This window comes from Bos grunniens, chromosome 19, assembly GCF_055505025.1.
Source record: "Bos grunniens cultivar Pamir isolate PY7600 chromosome 19, Bosgru_T2T1.0, whole genome shotgun sequence".
Classification (NCBI taxonomy): Eukaryota; Metazoa; Chordata; class Mammalia; order Artiodactyla; family Bovidae; genus Bos; species Bos grunniens.
The window spans coordinates 24,718,184-24,737,431 of record NC_141183.1 but is presented as its reverse complement, the minus strand read 5'-3'; the positions used below and the strand labels follow the sequence as shown (position 1 = coordinate 24,737,431).

The 19,248-nt window shown below is 48.9% G+C and overlaps 1 protein-coding gene across 1 annotated transcript; it reads right to left on the bottom strand.

The window, feature by feature from the left end:
- Positions 1-6,374: 6,374 nt before the first annotated feature.
- TBX21 (T-box transcription factor 21) lies at positions 6,375-18,301 on the bottom strand. Its single transcript, XM_086358012.1, has 6 exons — positions 17,613-18,301; positions 9,773-9,927; positions 9,281-9,402; positions 8,534-8,683; positions 8,321-8,382; positions 6,375-8,080 (listed from the first exon to the last, which is right to left on the bottom strand). Exons 1-6 carry the CDS (start codon positions 18,101-18,103, stop codon positions 7,462-7,464), a joined length of 1,599 nt encoding a protein of 532 aa, XP_086214138.1. The 5' UTR covers positions 18,104-18,301; the 3' UTR covers positions 6,375-7,461.
- Between the last annotated feature and the right edge of the window lie 947 nt (positions 18,302-19,248).

The window sequence follows — 19,248 nt, the reverse complement described above, 5'->3', positions numbered from 1 at the left end:
CTCATTGAAGTCCCAAAGGGTGAAATTAAAGAGAATGGAATGAAGCAATATTTAAGGGGATAATGAAATAATATAAATCAACTATATTTCAACTAGAAAATTATAGTTGACTGAGAACTTTCAGAACTGATGAAAACCATGAGCACACAGATCCAGGAAGCACAAAATATCCTAAATATGAGCAAGAAAAATGAATTTATAACTTGTAACATTATAGTGAATATTTTGGACATCACACATAAATAGAAGATCTAGAAAGCAGAAAGAAAAAGATGACCTATGAAAGAATAGCAATTAGAATAGCATCCGATTTCACAAACAGCTACAGAAGCTAGAAAACGGTGGAATAACTTGTATTAAATGATAAGAAGAAAATTACTAAGCATTTAAAATCATCTTCTCAGCAAACCTCATTTATTAGTGCAGGTAAAACCAAGCATTTTTATAAGAAACAAGCACATGTGGAGTTTACAAAGAGACTCTCTCTAAAAGAACATATAAAGGAGTTAGCTCAAGAAGTAGGAAAATAATCCCAGAAAAAGGTAGAAATGCTAAAAGGAAAAATGAGCAAGATGAATAGTAACATAAAAGTAAGCCCAAACAAGTACTGTCTCAGTAAAATAGTACAGGAGTCTAATCTGTGGGGAATGAAAACTACACAATGAAATGTTCAAAATCAGTAAGTTGGGGGCCAAAAGCAATAGTGAATTAGAGGGGTAAGAGCAGAGCTGGAGTGATCTAAACATGAGTTTGAGCAAACTCCGGGAAATAGTTAAGGACAGGGAAGCTTGGTGTGCTGCAGTTTGTGGGGTGGCAAAGAGTCGGGCTTGCCTGGTAGCTCAGTTGGTAAAGATTCTGCCTGCATTGCAGAAAACCCTGGTTTGATTCCTGGGTTGGGGAGATCCCCTGGAGAAGACAGGCTACCCACTCCAGTATTGTTAGAGCTTTCTTGGTGGCTCAGACAGTAAAGAATCTGTCCGCAATGCAGGAGACCTGGGTTCAATCCCTGGGTTGGGAAGATTCCATGGTGAAGGGAGTACACTTGCCTGGAGAATTCCATGGAAAGAGGAGGCTTGCAGGCTACAGTCCATTGGGTCACAAAGAGTCAAACACGACTGAGCGACTTTCACAAAGAGTCAGACATGACTTAGACTGAACAACAGTGATCTAAAATTGTTTTATTGACCAGAATGGAGGGCAGAATATCATTCAACATTAAGTTGTTAGATTAAACGTGTATCTAAAATGTCTAGAGATACCATTAAAATGAGAGAACTAGGTAACAGAAATAGCAAACCAGCATTAAGGGGAAAAGTGAAGTACATAGGGGGAAATCATTCTCCCGAAGGCAAGGAACCAGCACTTGTAATTCTGGCCAGTACAATAGGATAAGAAGAAAACATTAGAAGGATAATGATTCAAAAGGAGGGAAAGGAGAATAACATTCTCATTATTTGAAATAACCAGGTTGCCCATAGAGAAAGTAATGAATTTATAGAAAACCACTAAAAAATCATGAGCTTAGCAAGATGGCTGGATCTTATCATCAGCATACAAAAATTAATTATAATTCTACACACCAGTAACAATTAGGAAATATATATTTTTAAAAGATGCTTTTTACAGAGAAAAAAACTTAATACCTAAGACTAAATCTAATAAAAGATATTCAAATCTATACTTAGAAATTATAAAGCTTTACTGAGAGATAGATCTTAATGATGTAAATGATGTATTAGATAGATCTAAATAAACAAAGAGGGACTTTTCTGGCAGTCCACTGGCTAAGACCTTGCACTTCCACTGGAGAAGGCAAGGGTTTGATCCCTGGTTGAGGAACTAAGATCCCACTTGTTCTGTAGCATGGCCAAAAAATTTTTAAATAAATAAATAAAGGAAGGAAGAAATATTCCATGTTCTTGCATAAAAAGATAATATAAAGATATATACATATACATATTATAAAGTTCAAAACAACAAAAAGCTAAATAACATAATAATTAGATATATAAAGTGTTAATTTTAAAAAGCAAGAAAAGGATGAACATAAAATTCAAGGTTGCTGCTAGCTGCTTAGTCACTTCAGTTGTGTCCAACACTGTGCAACCCTATGGACTGTAGTCCTCCAGACTCCTCTGTCCATGGAATTCTCCAGGTAAGAGTACTAGAATGGGTTTCCATGCCCTCCTCCATGGGACCTTCCCAACCCAAGGATCAAACCCTGGTCTCCTGCCTTGCAGGCAGATTCTTTACCACTGAGCCACCAGGGAAGCCCAAAATTCAAGGTTCTGGTTATCTATAAGGAAAAGACAGGAGATAGGATGGGGTAATATATAGCTAGCTATGATGTTATTAGTGTTTTAGTCCTTAAGTTGTGTGGTGAGTTAATGTGATCATTATATTTATAAATAAATAGAAAATATTTTGAGTCCTAAAATTTGATTTTATAGGCTTCTCTGGTGGCTCAGTGGTAAAGAATCCACTTGTTAATGCAGGAGACATGGGTTGGATCCCTGATCCAGGAAGATCCCATATGCCTCAGAGCAACTAAGCCCGTGGGCCACAACCACTGAGCCTGTTCTCTAAAGCCTGGGAGCCACAACTACAGAAGCCCACAAGCCCTAGAGCCTGTGGTCTGCAACAAGAGAAGCTACTACAATGAGAAGCCCTTGAACTGCAACTTCAGAGTCGCCCCCACTCACCCCAACTAGAGAAAAGCCCATGCAGCAATGAAGATCCAGCATAGCCAAAAATAAACAAACATTTAAAATAAAATTATAAAAAGATTATTTTTAAATTTGTTAGGTTGCTGCTTAAGAGAGACATAACTACAACAAAAATGAAACTAAAACATTATCAACTAAAAAAGAAAACTTACTAAAAAAAATAAATAAAAATTTAAAAAAAGAAAAAAAAATAAAAAACAAAACTTACTAGATGAAATCAAATAAAAACACAGCAAAAATTAGCAAATTAATAGAGGCTTCCCAGGTGGCGCTAGTGGTAAAGAACCCGCCTGTCAATGCAGGAGATGCGGGTTCCATCCCTGGGTTGGGAAGATCCCCTGGAGGAGGGCATGGCAATCTATTCCAGTATTTTTGCCTGGAGAATCCCATGGACAAAGAAGCCTGGTGGGCTACAGTTCATAGGGTCGCACAGAGTTGGACACAACTGAAGCAACTTAGCACACGTGCATACATACATACATATATACACACACACACACACACACACATACACACACACATCATGTGAAATGCTGGGCTGGATGAATCACAAGCTGGAATAAAGATTGCTAGGAGAAATATCAACAACCTCAGATATACAGATGACATCACTCTAATGGCAGAAGGTGAAGATAAACTGAAGAGCCTCTTGATGAGGCTGAAAGAGGAGAATGAAAAAGCTGGTTATCATAGCATCTGATCCCATCACTTCATGCACATATAAGGGGAAAAAGTGGAAGCAGTGACAGATTTTGTTTTATTGAGCTTCAAAATCACTGCAGACAGTGACGGCAGCCATGAAATTTAAAGATTTCCTTGGAAGGAAAGCTTTGACATACCTAGAGTATATTCAAAGATATCACTTTGCTGACAAAGGTCCGTATAGTCAAAGCTATGGTTTTTCCAGGAGTCACATACGGATGTGAAAGTTGGACCAAAGAGAAAGCTGAGCACCAAAGAATTGATGCTTTTGAACTGTGGTGCTGGAAAAGACTCTTGAGAGTCCCTTGGACTACAAGGAAATCAAATCAGTCAACCTTAGGAAATCAATCCTGAATATTCACTGGAAGGACTGATGCTGAAGCTGAAGCTCCAATACTTTGGTCACCTGATGCAAAGAGCTGACTCATTGGAAAAGACCTTGATGCTGGGAAAGACTGATGACAAAAGGAGAAGAGAGCTGCAGAGGATGAGATGGTTAGATAGCATCACTGACTCAATGGGCACGAATTTGAGGAAACTCTGGGAGATAGTGAAGGACAGGGAAGCCTGGTGTGCTGCAGGTCATGGGGTCACAAAGAGTCGAACATGACTTAGTGACTCAACAACAATATACATAGGGCTTCCCAGGTGGTACTGTGGTAAAGAATCTGCCTGCCAAGCAGGAGACGCAGGGGATGTGAGTTCGATCCCTGGCTCAGTAAGATCCCCTGCAGAAGGAAATGGCAACCTACTCCAGTATTCTTGCCTGGGAAACCCCATGGACAGAGGAGCCTGGTGGGCCACAGTCCTTGGGGTCGCAAGAAGTTGGACACTACTTAGGGCCTAACTCCCACCACCATATATATGTGTGATTGTGCATCCTCAGTCACGTTCAGCTCTCATATATTATGCATGGCATGTGGGGGTCTTAGCTCCCCAACCAGGGATTGAACCCAAGCCCCCTGCATTGGAAGTGTGGAGTCCTAACCACTGGATCACCAGGGTAGTCAGACTGATAAGGTAAAATGCATTACATTGACTAAAAACTCTGTGTATGTGAATTCATATATATTCAGTAAAATCAATAAATGTATTTTGGAAAATATATAATATTTGGGAAGGTTCATCTAACAGTGAAGAAATACTAGTAATGAACTTTTGTGAGTCAAATAACAAAGCATCAAAACATCTGTAACCAGACTTCTAGAAGAAGACAGAAGACTATGACCTGATCACAACTCCTTTCACTTCATGTCTGACAAAGCAAACCAAAACCATTTAAAAAGAGTGAGGGAGAAAATTCTTGTAACTACCCACCAGAGTTCCCAAGAAAAGAAATAAGCTCAGCTTAATATCATTAACTCCAAAGAGTGAGAAGCAAGGGGTAGGGCAAGTGGAGAATTAATCTGGATTCACAGAGTGCAGTATGGCTGACTTCCTCATGTCATTTTAAAAAGATGCACTTCCAAATCCAAAGAAGATGGAACCAAGTATATGACTGTCTCCTTATCTTTTCCTTCTTCTGACTGATGATGAAAATTACCTCTGGGCAGAAACCAGTAAAAGAGTCAATGTGAACTATGAAACAAGCAAAATTTTCCAGGCTCTAAACAGAACTGGAACAACACCCCAAAGCCTGTAACATTGTTCCCACATTAGAATTGGGTATACTCTGGACTGGGGTGAGGCAAATATAGTAACTCTGACCTTTTACTGTTTCCCATAAGCTCCTTTTTTAACCTTTGCATGCTCTTTAAGGAAATATTTCTCATCTTGAAGGAAGACTTATTTTGAGTTCAGCAATTCTCTTCACTCATTTGAGAGTTTGGGAGGTCTTGATGGTTTGCTTGGTGGGTTATTATCATTATCATTAACTTCTGTTAATGAAAATTCAATAGTTTTCATTAAGAAAAAAAAGCATTTTCAGTATGATTCCAATATCATAAATATATTTCTGTCTATCCAATTCATCTATTGTTGGTGATAATTATTCATGGGTGGTAAGATTTAAGATAATTTATTGTTGTCTTCATACTTTTCTATAATGCTTTAATTCTTTAAAAGAAGCATGTATCATTTTACAACCACAACTCAGTACGTGTGCAAGGAGAGAGAAAACCAGCTAGAGGATGATAATATTGACAATGACAATAGTTTACACCTTGAGGGCTTACTACTTTTCTGGCACTGTTCTAAACTCATTACATACACTGCTGCTGCTGCTGCTAAGTCGCATCAGTCGTGTCCAACTCTGTGCGACCCCATAGATGGAAGCCCACCAGGCTCCCCTGTCCCTGGGATTCTCCAGGCAAGAACACTGGAGTGGGTTGCCCTTTCCTTCTCCAATGCATGAAAGTGAAAAGTGAAAGTGAAGTTGCTCAGCCGTGTCCAACTTAGCGACCCCATGGACTGCAGCCCACCAGGCTCCTCCGTCCATGTCTTGAGGGCTTACTATTTTTCTGGCACTGTTCTAAACTCATTACATATACTAGGTTGTATAAAATGAAACTGCCAATATTTGGCTGTTCTTGACCTACGAAAACAGCAATTTCATGTGGTCCTATTTACGTTTACTCCTCAATCTTTGAACAATCCCAAGATGAAGATGGAGATCCCAAGCTGCCAGAAGTGCACAGAAAAATCAAGTGTCATCTTTTTCTGCAGAGCCCCCATCCTCTGGTCTTGCCCTCGCACCCTGCTCTACAGTCAGGGTATCCCAAGGTACCTTAAGAGGTGGCATCAGCCGTCAACCTGAGCACCAAGGCAGGACATGTAGAATTGCTCTAATTCAGTTTATCTCCTGAATGAAATCACCTCTAGTTTCTAGGAGGGTCTTCGGAATTTCAAGTTCTGTTCTAGAGCAGAGAGAACAGTTCGGATACAGCTGCAGTTCCCAGTAGAGTCCCCACCTGTGTCCCCCCACCCAGGTACCAAAGCAGGACACGCTTGACAGTTTTGCGTTTATTTCCAGAAAGTGATGAAGACAAAAGTACTATATCTGGACACCACTCTCTGTACAATAAATAGCCTCCCCTGTTCCCCAAAAAAGAAAAATGCATCCTTACATACAACCCCCTGTCCCCTTGGCAAGTCAGTGCTTCCTTTTTAAAATAAAAAAAATTATTTTATTTATTTATTTTTGGCTGTGCTGGGTCTTCAATGCTGTGCGGAGCTTTTCTCTACTTGCGGGGCTACTCTCTAGCTGTGGTATGTGGGTTTCTCGTTGAGGAGGCGTCTTTTGTTTCAGAGCACAGGCTCTAGGGCTCGCTGGCTTCAGTAGTTGCGGCACATGGGCTCAGTATTTTCAGCTCCCGGGCTCCAGAACACAGGCTCAATAGTTGCGGTGCACGGGCTTAGTTGCTCCATGGCATATGGGATCTTCCTGGATCAAGGATTAAACCCATGTCTTCTGCACTGTCAGGCAGATTCTTCACCACCGAGCCACTTGGGAAATATCAAGACTTTGCTTCTTGAGTCATGCACAATCCCCACCCCCTTGCCAGCCCCTTCCCCGGGACTCCACTGAGGGTGGGGCTCAGGCCAGTTGTTCAAAGTCACTCGGGTCCTCTCCCTGACCCTGGCTAGCTGACTTACAAAATCCACATGTCTTTATTTCCATATCAGGGATTAACACACACACAAATGGAAATGCTGACAGTTACTCTACAGAGTGAGAGATCTGAGTCTCCAGCCGGGCCATCCCACTTGACCCTGATACCCCCACCCCCAACCCCAACCCGCAGAAGAGAGGAAGCTCTTTTGTGTCCCAGACCTTCCGTGGTCCATTTTATGTTCTCCAGCTGGGAACCCACAGCCAGAAGCAGCACCAGGTATATGACTGTAGTTGGGGCAGAGGAAGGGGCAGAGGACAGTCCTCGCAGGTTTCCCTGTGGGCCAGGAGACAGCAGGTGAACCTCAGAATCCTTCTTGGCCACCCTCTTCCTCAACCAACTACAAAAGGCTGGGGACAGAAAAGGCTGGGGACGGCTCAGTCCTGAGTTTACGTTCTTCCTGTTCCTTTCACGTCATCTGCTCAGTTGGGAAAATAGTTATAAAACTGGGCTTCAGTGTCCTTATCGAAAGGAGAAGGGGCCCCCGCAGGGGAGGAGCTGTCACCACTGGAAGGATAGGGGGACACACGCCTCCTCTTAGAGTCTCCTTCGCCCAGTCCCGAGTTGCTGGACTCTGGCCGCAGTGGGGTGATATCAGTCCACAGGGAGGGGGAGCCCTGCTCTTCTGGCCCCCGCCCCTCTGAGGCTCCAGGGCCAGGTTCCATGGGCAGAGTTCGCATGGAGCGGAACCAGTTGGCTGGGCCCACCTTGGGAGGGTACTGGGGGGCCACAGGCCAGCCCGCTCCAGGTGCCAGGACTTCCTGGCTTCGGTAGTAGGACATGGTGGGCCCGGGCGCGGAGGGCAGGAATGCAGGCTTCATGCTGACAGCTCGAAACTCGGCCTCATAGCTGTGGTCCCGGGGGGCTCCCAGCCAGTAAGTCTGGGGAACCACATCCTTGGCCTGGCCAGGAAGGTCGGGGTAGAAACGGCTGGAGACGGGATACTGGTTGGGGAAGAGAGGAGAATAATGGTCTCCCCCAAGCAGTTGACAGTTGGGTCCAGGCGGGGAGGGGACGCTGGTGTCAACGGATGCATACATGCTTTAAAAAAAAAACAGGGGGCAAAAGACAGGGGGTCATGAGTAGAACTGGTCAGTTAGGAGCCTGCCTGCTGCACGACCCTCCCCATACCTCCTTCCTGACCTGCCCGCTGCCTTTTGCACCCACCGCACACTTCCCCACCGCAGAGGCAGAGAGGGGACTGAGCACTTGTCTGGAGTCCCAGTCCCAGACAGACAAGGAAGGCCTCTGCCAACACGAGCTGAACCCAGGGGCACTTACGACTCAAAGTTCTCCCGGAATCCTTTGGCAAAAGGGTTATTATCAATTTTCAGCTGAGTAATCTAGAGAGAAGGGAAACAGAGTCATCTGAGTGCCGAGTCTGAGGCTGAGGAACTTCCAAATTCACTCCCAAGAAGTCAAGGGGCCCTGTTCTTCCCTTCTTCCCACCCAGCCCACTCAGGCTCAGCCTACCCTCGCCCAGGCAGCCCTCACCTCAGCATTCTGGTAGGCGGTCACGGCGATGAACTGGGTTTCTTGGAAAGTGAAGACGTGCGTGTTGCAGGCCGCCTCCGGCTCTCCATCGTTGACTTCGACAATGTGCAGCCGGGGCTGGTATTTATGGAGGGACTGAAGCACGATCATCTGAGGGGGGTGAGACGGCTGTGAGCGTGGGAGGAGGGAGTGCAAAGGAACCCTCCCCTCCCCCACCCCACCTATGGTCCACCCTATGGCCAAGCCACAAACGGCCCTGAAGTCATCGTGACCATTCTTCTGCCCTGCCAACATGTAACTTCTCCTAAGTCTCCAACCTCCGTCCTGAACCTCCTCAGGGCACCAGTGCTATTCTCTTGCCTCCTTTCCTATCTCCAGATGTCCACTGTGACCAAAGTATTAGCACAAACAGGGCTTCTCAGGGAATAAGGGCACCTTTAATAGGCTTGTTCAACTCAAAGAAACTCTGCACCCGCTCCCTAAGACCACCAGTACTGACTCTGTACCCAATACTAGCGAGCACAGCCGGGATTTGGTGAAGAAACCCCCAGGCTGGGTTGGCCCACGTTGGCCTGAATGTGACCCCTGTCTGCCTTGAGATTCAGCTTCCTCTCAAAGTGGGTGGAAAAGAACCAGAGTCAGAGAGGGAGAGAAGTCACTCTCATAGAACAGAATCAGCCTGCAGGACCCACTGTGGCCTCAGGGACAGGGAAAGGTGGGGGGCTTTCCCGAGGGGAGGCGTCCCACCTGGGTCGCATTGTTGGAAGCCCCCTTGTTGTTCGTGAGCTTTAGTTTCCCGAATGACACCTCCTGGCGCATCCAGTGGGCTCCGGTGTTGGGGGAATCTGGATGGACATACTGGCGGTTCCCTGTGGACAGTTAATTTTTTTGGCATGCAGCCCCTGGGACCAGGTCCCTGGTCATGTGGGGCTTCCTTTGCCTGTTCCGAGAGGCACGGCAAGAAGGAAGGAGGGGGAGGACAGCGGGGGCAGGATGGGGGAGGTGTGGGCAGAGGACCGAGCTGAAGACAGGATAGAGCAAAGTAGAAGAGATGACAGAATGAAAGTGAGAAGTGGGAGGGGAAGGGATGGGGTTGGGTGGAGTGGATGGGGTGGGGTGGAACTAGAGAACTAAATCCTAGGAGTCAGAGGCAGGGGGTTGGGGGCTCCTCTTGGCTCCACCAGGGGGCGCACAGTCTTAGAGAAAAATCATGCCCCCGGTTCCCAAGGAGGCACGTACCTGGCATGCTGCCCTCGGCCTTTCCACATTGCACCCACTTGCCGCTCTGATAACGCCAGTGGTGCTGGTCCACCAAGACCACGTCCACATACATCCGGTAATGGCTGTTGGGCTCCAGGCCAGCCACAGTAAATGACAGGAATGGGAACATCCGCCTGGGGAGAACAGAGAGACCCACCAATATCATCAGTCCCCAGTCCCCCAGACTGGTGTGCTGGAGCCGGCTCCCGTCCTCACCAGAGCCAGCTGGGGAAGTCCAGGAAGTCTGCCAGCCAGGTGTTAGACAGCAACAATTAAAAATTAAATCAGGACTTCCCTGGTGGTCCAGTGGTTAAGAATCCACCTGCCAATGCAGGGGACGTGGTTCGATCCCTGGTCGGGGAAGATTCCACATGCCGTAGGGTAATTAAGCCCATGAGCCACAACTATTAAGTCCTTCGAGCTCTAGAGCCTGAGCTCCACAACAAGGGAAGTCATTGCAATGAGAAGCTGCTTACCGAAATTAGAGAAGCAGTCCCCGCTGGTGGCAACTAGAGAAAGCCCGTGCAGCAATGAAGACCCAGCACAATCAAAAATAAATATCAATAAAAATTAAATCATATAAACTGCCATGAAGTATATTACAAGTCAAGGTAATAAATACTCAAAAAAATCACTTCTCAATATTTTTTACTACACTCTACTATTATCTCTGCTCTTGAGATTGTTTATCGGTATAGTGGAGATATACTAGGTAATATTTGCCGCCTCACGTCTCTTCCCAACTCCAAGTTCAGTGATAACATGTGGGCAGCTTGCAAGCAGCCATTATAGGGGTATTTACCATGGAAATCAGCAAACACTAGGAAGCAGGGCTTTTAAAATTTTTTTTCTTTTTTTTTATATGAAACTTTTAGTATTTTATTCATTTTCATAGTTTTACAGTATTAGTAAAACTAATGACCATTATAAATAAGTATAAAATGGAAGTTGATGAAAAAATAACCCCAAGTCTTCCTTGACTCCCACCCTCCCACCAAAAAACTAGCTAGTATATGGCAAATATCCTTTTCACATATTATCTTTAGGCATATATTCACTTTGTAGTGGTGGATGGTTTAGTCACTAAGTCGTGTCTGACTCTTGTGATCCCATGGACTGTAGCCTGCCAGGCTCCTCTGTCCATGGTGTTTTCCAGGCAAGATTACTGGAGTGGGTTGCCATTTCCTTCTTCATAAAATTTTTTTTCTTTTTGAGTGTCAGTTGCTAACATTAGCTGCACACCCGTCTCTAGCCTTAGTTTGCTCCCTGGAGGGGAGCAAAGCCACAAGCCAGCCCCAGCACAGGCTGTTCCTAGTAGGTCTTCATCTCTGACTTCCCCGAACCCTGGTCTGGCCTCAGACTGTCATCCATCCTCTCGCTGCTGCTCTCACGGTGCTAACACACACCTAGCCCCAGAGCGGACACCCGCAGGCTTTCCCTACCCCGTCCTCCTGGGCCTGACGTCTGCAGTGCCACCTGCTCCAGGCCTGGGTCTTCAGAGAAGTAGCTGAAGTCCTAGCCTGAGCTTTCTATCCACCTGGATGAGGGACTCTATTGAGCACAGTTCTCGTGATCAAAGTCCTGGTTCCCAGGAAAAGTGGAGGAAGTTGGATTTGGGATGCTGTGCTATTGTGCTGAGTAACAGATTCAGAGGACTAAGCACTGCCGTACACAACCATCTCCATCACCTCCACCATCACCACCCCATCACCAACATCACTACAACCAGCACCTCCAGCATCACCATCACCATTACTACCACCACTACGATCATTACCTCCACTATCACTCCCCCATCCCCAACACCACATCAGTACAACCAGCACCTCCACCACCACCACCATCATTACAACCAATACCTCCACTATCAACATCACCATTACTACAACCAACACCTCCACCATCACCAGCATCACTATAAGGAACACCTCAATGATCACAACTCCCATCACCACCATCACTACAACCAGCACCTCTACCATCACCACCGCCTCTCCGGCTTAGCCTGTCTCTTCTAACTCAAGGAGGAAGAGCAGACTTTTTAAGATGGCAGAGTCAAACCCTCATCAGAATTGCTTTTCATTCCCACACACACTTCTCTCCTCCTCCTACAAGAAGCCCTGCAGGGTGGGAAGAAAGGCACTGGTCCATGAGTCAGGAAACCTGGGGGATTGAGTTCCAGGGGCCAAAGAACACTTTCAGGTGGATCCCAGTCTACAGTCCATGGGATCGCAAAGAACTGGACACAACTGAGCATGCACGTTCATGCGCGTGCACACACACACACACACACACACACACAGTCCCCAGAGGGTCCTAGAGCAACATCTCTAATAACCTTGGAAAGATCTCCCGGGAGAGTACTGTCACATTCCTGCCTTCCCCAGACTCTCCTGGGCTGAGAAAAAAGAGATTTACTGGCCCTATGGCCTTGGATAAGTTAATTCCTAAACCAAACCTCACTTTCTTCACCTATAAATGGAGATAACAATTCCTGTCCATTTTTCCTCTCAGAGCCGTTAAGAAGTTTGAAAGATGTGCGACTCAGCTCACTGTCTCCCCTTTCCCACCCTCATCCCACCTTCTCCCAGGCCCAGAGTGATCAAAACACTCTGGCCTGGCTGAAGAACCCCAAGCAAGAGTCCAGAGTTCCGGTTTGAGGCCTTGGGTCCCAGGAGCTTAGCGTGCCAGTCAACTGGAGAAATCAAAGTTAGGGATGAGGCTTTGAGCAATCGAGAGTGAGAGAATATTTTCAACCCATCGCTACCACTAACTCATTTTGCAACAGTGGTCAGGTCATTCATGCCTCCTATATTGTACCCAGTTCCTATCCAGACATGTAGTAATAAAGAGAGAGAAGGGAACTTATTCATTGTGCCTCTACTTATGCAGCAGCCAGTTCACTGAAAAAGTCCTTTGAGGTACAACATGTTTTTTTTCCAATTTTATATCTGAAGAAAATGAGGCTCAGAGAAGTTTGGTGATGGCTTCTTGGTGGAAGCACAGAGCTGGAGTCTCCCGATGGCGGGCACATGCTATAGTCTCCACCGTCTCCTCCTGCTTCTTACTAGTAGAGGGAAAAGCAGGAGACACAAGAAGACTGGGGCAGGGTAGGGGAGAGGGAGAGGAGAAGGGAGGTCTCAACTTCACCCTAAAAATCTAGACTCACCACCAGCTGGGATTCCAAAATAGCCCTTGATTTACATGACGCTTTGCTGGGAAGGAAAAGGGAGTCTGGTGCCAATCTGAGGCCCTAGAAAAGACAGCTCACCACTCCTTAAGGACCATCCACCTTGAAATGATTCGCCGAGTCATTGTACCCCTTCCCCATCCTGAACACTTCCGACAATGCTCCAATTCGCAGTTATTAGGCACAAATGTAAAGGAGATGGTTTTTATCAGTCTGGGCTTCCCTGGTGGCTCAGACGGTAAAGAATCTGCCTGCAATGCAAGAGAGTTGGGTTTGATTCCCCGCTCGAGAAGATCCCCTGGAGAAGGAAACGGCAACCCACTCCAGTATTCTTGCCTGGAAAATCCCATAAACAGAGGAGCCTGGTGGGCTACAGTTCATGGGGTTGCAAAGAGTTGGACATGACTGAATGACTAACACTTTTATCAGGCATGTTCCCAAAATGTTTCAAAATTGATAATACCTAATTGCTATTGAACCTGCAGGATAATCGGTCCTTTCCTCCACTATCTGTGGGGGTGTAAATTGAAACCACTTTTGAGGAGGGTTTTTTTTTTTTTTTTTTGGCCATGCTCCACGGGGAGTGGGGATTTTCCCCAACCAGGGATCAAACCCCCATGATCCCTGCAGTGGAAGTTTGGAGTCTTAACTACTGGACTGCCAGGGAAGTCTGAGGAGCATCTTCCGGCAATGTCTTTAGGGATCCAAATGCAAAACGCACCTGAGCATCAAGGGAGGGCCTCCTCCCACTAACCTCGGATCCATTGAACAGAAATCAGACGGCCACCAGCAAACAGGGGAAGAGAAAAAGCAAAACCATTTTCACCTATCCCATGAGAAATGAAGCCCATCGGCCCAAATTAAAGCAGGCTTAAAGCTAAAAATACTTTTTAAAGATCTAAAAAGTTCTTGGAGTTGGAATATAGAGAAGAGAACACCAAAGGGCTGAGGCCTGCGATCAAGGATAATGCGGGACTGAAATTGTTTTACCAAGCCCTAACCTCGCACATACATACACAAATACAAATAGAGCTGCTTAACAACGGAGTTATCTTAATTATAATAATCAACTAATCACACCCAGAAAAGTGGGGATTGCCGGCAATTACTGCACACCCACACACCCACACACAGAGACAGCCGCCTAGCTCTTCCTCTGCTGAGAATGTCTACCATTGACTATCAGACAGGCTGCCTCCCAGAAACAACACGAGGCCGGGCAACATGAGTGCGCTTATCAGACCACAAACTCACAAACTTGAACTCCAAACCCTCCAGTCGGCCAGTCCATCTTCCTATTGTCCATTTCCCCTCCCAGTCCCATCTGAGCCGCCTGGATCAGTCTCTGGACCCCAGAACCACCCCCCAGCCCTCTCCCCATCCCATTCCTGCCGTGGAGGAGCGCATGACTGTGTGTCCAGTCCACACTGCGGGGTGGGTCTAGGGTGGGTAGGAGAGGAAGAATCTGGGAGGGAGGGAGTGAGTCAGCCCCAAGGCGAAAGGCTACAGGGCTGTGGGTGGGCCTGCTGGAAGGATTTTTCAAAAAGGAAGAAAGTCGTGGGTGATGTGGTGGTGACTGACAGATCACTGGAAACCATGGAGGGACAAGCCAGTCTGCCAGGGCAGGAGGACAGAAAGGGAGCTGTTTTCTGAGCCCGTCTTACTTTTCAGAAGCCAGTAGCAGAAGGAAATGGCCGCCGACTTCCCAGATCACTGGAGCCTAAGTTCACAGACCCGGGTGCCGAACTGGGGGCCGCGTGTCCTCGGTCTCCTCCACCCCACCCTGGGGCCCCTGAGGCCCGATCCAAGAGGAGGCCTCAAGGGAAATGGTGAGAGGCCACTGTCCCCTTCCAACAGCTCCAACCCACAAAGTGTCCGAAGCAGTCCGTCAGGACGGATTGAAAGCGTGAGGATTGCAAAACTGGAGCTCGCGCAAGCATACAAAACAATCAGGGAAATTTTATGATATTTAAGAATTTCTTTTCAGGTTTGCTAATGGTATTGCGTTTCTTTTTAAAAACCCATTTTTAGAGGTGCATAGATAACTACTTAAGGATGAAGTAATACAGTGTCTAGGATTTACTTACTAATTATGCTATCACTAACATAGTTTCAGACCAGAGGTATGGACGTTAACAGAGAAAGGAAAAGCAGAAACAGGATTGGACTAGTATCCACAGCTAGGTAATGGGTAGATGGAGATCTGTTACATGTTTCTCTTCAGTTTTGTATATATTGGAATTTTTCATAATAAAGGAAATTAAGTGTGTGGGTTTAAATAAAAGAGAGACAACAAGGGACTTCCCTGGTGATTCAGTAGGTAAGACTCCAAGCTGCCTAGGCAGGGGGCTCAGGTTCAATCCCTAGTTAGGGAACTAAGATCCCACACGCTGCACACGAGTGCAGGACAGCCAAAAGATAAAAAATTAAAATTAAAAAAAATGAAAGAGAGACAACACAACTGTCAAGGAGGATTATTCAGCAGGAATGTAAAGGAAAGAGGAGGTTATAGATGTAAAGGAGACAACCAGTACAGCAATATGGACTGCACCATACCCTAAGACCCACAGCCAGTCCTGCACCCCCAGATCCCTGAAGTTCTGCTGAAGCTCTGTCCACCCCAGCCCTCAAGACTGGAGGGGCAGGGGCCTGGCCACAAGTCTGTGGGGAGACCCCAGCAGGCCCCGGGGAGGGAAGCTTCCTGACCACTCAACGGAGTGGAGGCTTGAGTTTGGGTCTGCCGTGTGACCAAGCGAAACCCATCAGCCCCCCGCGCCTCAGCGCCCTCAGCTGCAGACGGGGAGGCTGCTTGGCCTACCTAGCGCAGTGAAATAATGGAAGTGAAAGCACGATGAATGCATCGAGGCCTTCGGACAGTGTTGGTGGCTGTTTTTACTCCTGGTCTTGGGGGAGCAGAGAAAGAAACACAGGCACATACCATCTGGGAGCTGGTGCCAGTTCTGCCAGCAATGGATGTGCTATGTGACCTCAGAAAAGTCTCTTTTACTGTCTCTAGGTCCATTTCCCTGCATGTCCAGGAAGAAGACAGAACAGGATCTTCTGGGTTCCCTCCAATTTAGACATGACAGCCTAGAAGCCTGGGCTGTGCCTAGGTGTACCCAGAAGGAGGCTAGGGTTGGGGGAGCAGAGAGGAATTACCAAATGGCCTAGAAGATGAAGGCCAGGCCATAAAAGAAAATGCCATCTTTCCTGGGTTCATCCCTGAGAAAGAACAGTTCAGCAACTTGAAGCCCATTGTGATTGGTGGACAGGTCCCTCAATCCCAAGCCATCCCACAGAAATCATTCATCAGGACGGAAAAATGTTCCAGCAATGCCCAGATATTCAGTCTACCCTGAGAGATCTAGTTCTATGGCTCAGGCTCCCCTGAGCCCAGTGCATACAGGGTAGGGTTTGGGGCCGAGGGTGCTGCTTGAATGAATGTCAACCCTCTGGCCCAGCATGGCCTCTCCCCTCTCCCTTCCCGAGCCCCACACTTCCTATCTGCTCTTCAACACCTCTCGGGTCCACTGATGACACAGTCACTCCACACAGAGGCCCTCAGTAGTTCTCTAGCCACACAAACCCCCCTTGGGAAGGGTGGCTGCACACTCTCACCCACCAGACACAGTCAGGGCCCACTCAGAGTGGAGTTTGCTACACAAATAACACACAAGCTGCAAGTTTCTCTTTCTTTCCCCACGTAGGAGACTCTCTCCGGAAGCAGCACCCTTGGCCCCAAAACTCTACCCTGCACGCACTGGGCTCAGGGGAGCCTGAGCCACGGAACCAGGGGTTCCCCAGGGTGGACTGAATGTCTGAATCAGGGTAGGGTAGGCTTTCGGGGACAGGCCTTGAAGTGTCCAGAGAGTAGGACCGGCTGCCAGCTGGGACCCTTGAGGTAGCTTCACCTGCTCAGGCCCATTGACATCTGTGCCCTCAGGCAGGGACCGTGTGGGGAAGGAATCTGTGTCCTCTCCCACTCTACCATCTCCCTCCCCCCACCACACGCACACACCAGACACATGATCTCAAAGTAACTACCGGAAAGGAAACTTGGCGACTATGTCTCCATGTCACCAAATCCCAGTTTTACACGTCTCCCTCCCCCAGAGCTGACCTGTATACAACAGCAGCAAGGGCGCTGGGAGAGGTGGGCACAGAGAGCCCCTGAGATGAGGGCTGGTTTGTTGCCCGCTCCACTGCAAGACTCTGCCGTCCCCTCGGTTTCCCAGCACGTAGGGGCGAAGAGGTGCCCTGCTCTGTCAGACCCACAGCTCACACTCCCCCTGCGCCCTGGGTGTCCCCCACTCAGGCAGAGAGCGGCACACTAGTGCCTGGGGAAACCATAGGCACCCTCGCCCTAAACCAGGACCATGGCTCCCTGTGTCTCTCTCCTTCATCACTCATGGGTTTTGGTTTGCGCCTGTCGGTGCAATGTCTTGAGAGTAAACAACCCCCAGACTGTCCCCACCTCAACTCCCTCCTTCCCCTCAAGGCCTGAGCCAAAGCTGTGAGGGACACGGAGACACTAGCAAAGTCTCGACAGAAAAAAAAGCGCGTCTCGGTCAGGGCAGGCAGGACGAAGGGGCTCCCATCGCTCGGCGCTCCGGCGCGCGCCTCACTCACCGTCCCTGCTTGGTGATGATCATCTCCGTCTGGTGCTGATTAAACTTGGACCACAACAGGTGGTTGTTGAGCGCAACTCTCAGCTTCCCGGACACCTCCAGCCCCGGAGGCAGTATATAATCCTCGCGCGGCCCCGGGTAGAGTGTGGCGCGCGGGTCCGGAGCCGAGTAGGCGTCCCCGGGCTGGTAGCCCTCGGCGCCCGGCGTCGGCGGGAAGGGCTCGCTCGCCCCGGGGAAGCCGGCGGCCTGGGGCCGGGGCGGGTAGGAGTAGGCTCCGAGGTAGCGGCCTGGCGGGGCGGGCACCAGGGCGCCCCCGGCGTAGGGCGCCCCCAGGCTGGCACCCCCGCGACGGTCGGTCGCGTCCTGCGCGCCCGGCTCCGGGTAGTAGTAGCGGTTCTGCGGGTCGGCGCCTGGCGCCCGGCCCTCGTCGCTCGCCGGCATCGGCTCGGTGCCCGTTAGCATGTCTCCGCAGCCTAGCTCCACGATGCCCATCCGGGGCGGGCTGGCACCTTCCCGCGGGCCGTCGAGGACCGGCCCCTCTCCGCGCGGGGGCGGGCGCGGGGGTCGGCTGGGCAGAAGTGGGCGGGGGGCGGGGCGGGGGCCCTGGGGCTGGGGGAGGGGCGGGGCCCCACCGGAGCCCGGGCTCGGACGCCTGGGTCCTGCGCCCGCGTTTGGCGGGCGCGCGGCAGCTCCCGGGCTCCCTCTCCAGCGGGCCGCTGTCACTAGCGTCGCGGCGCCTTTGCTGTGGCTTTATGAAGCTCTCTCGGTCACCACCCCCCCCACCACCCCGCCACTTCGGCCCCGCCCCGCCTCACCCCGCCCCTCCTGGCTAATAACTCGGCAAATTCTACACGGTTGGTGAGGACTGTAGGGCCCCCACCGTGCAGAGCAGCGAGTCTCCGGTGCGCCTTGTAGTTCACGCTCAAAGACTTTATGCTTTATGGGAGAGTCAACCCCTCCACGTGAAGCGCCAGACTATTTCTCTCCTCTGGACCCTCGTGGAAATTCCACCCGTCCTTGAAGCTTCAACTCAAAGGCTCCCTCCTACGGGAAGCCTTCGGTGATGACCCAGATGGGCTTACTCGCAGGCTCCGAGCTGCTTCGTCCATGGCCATGTGACAGATGTTCACTGATACTCGCTATGTGCCCAGGCTCCGTGCTGAGTGGCTTTGTGTGAAGTGTTGCGCTCTTCCTCTTTGCCAGAGGCCCAAGGGGGCTGTGTCCCATGAATCTGCTCCTTCAGCCCTAGGGCAGACATGGGATCTGGTGGGCAGCAAGAAGAGTTCCATTAAGCGAACTGCACAGCAGCAGCTGAGGGTTTGCGTGTGGGTGTGTCAGCCATGAGCACTGGAAGCAGCAGTGGGCTGCCAGTGCTCAGAGTCCCAGGACTGGCTCTGACCACCACTCAGGTAAATGTGATCTGGGCAAGTCACTGCCTTTGCCTGAAAGTCAGCCTCAAGTCCCCTAGGCTAGAGAAAACAAACTGATGCATTTTTCAGAGGGCCTGTGAGCCTTACATGAGAGGGGACACCTGGGAGGCACTTTACAGTCTATTATTATACCTGGATGGAAAAGCAGCTTTGAACAGACCCAGAGCCGGCTGACAGGAAGGAAACCCACCACATGTTCTGAAGGGC

Bases quoted from the DNA above. Each gene is read 5' to 3' on its own strand.
- TBX21 (XM_086358012.1), bottom strand. From the start codon at position 18,103: ATGGGCATCGTGGAGCTAGGCTGCGGAGACATGCTAACGGGCACCGAG. The intron at 9,928-17,612 runs GTGAGTGAGGCG...TGTTCTCCCCAG, and splicing joins ATCATCACCAAGCAGGGACG to GCGGATGTTCCCATTCCTGT. The intron at 8,081-8,320 runs GTAAGTGCCCCT...TTTTTTTTAAAG, and splicing joins TTCCGGGAGAACTTTGAGTC to CATGTATGCATCCGTTGACA.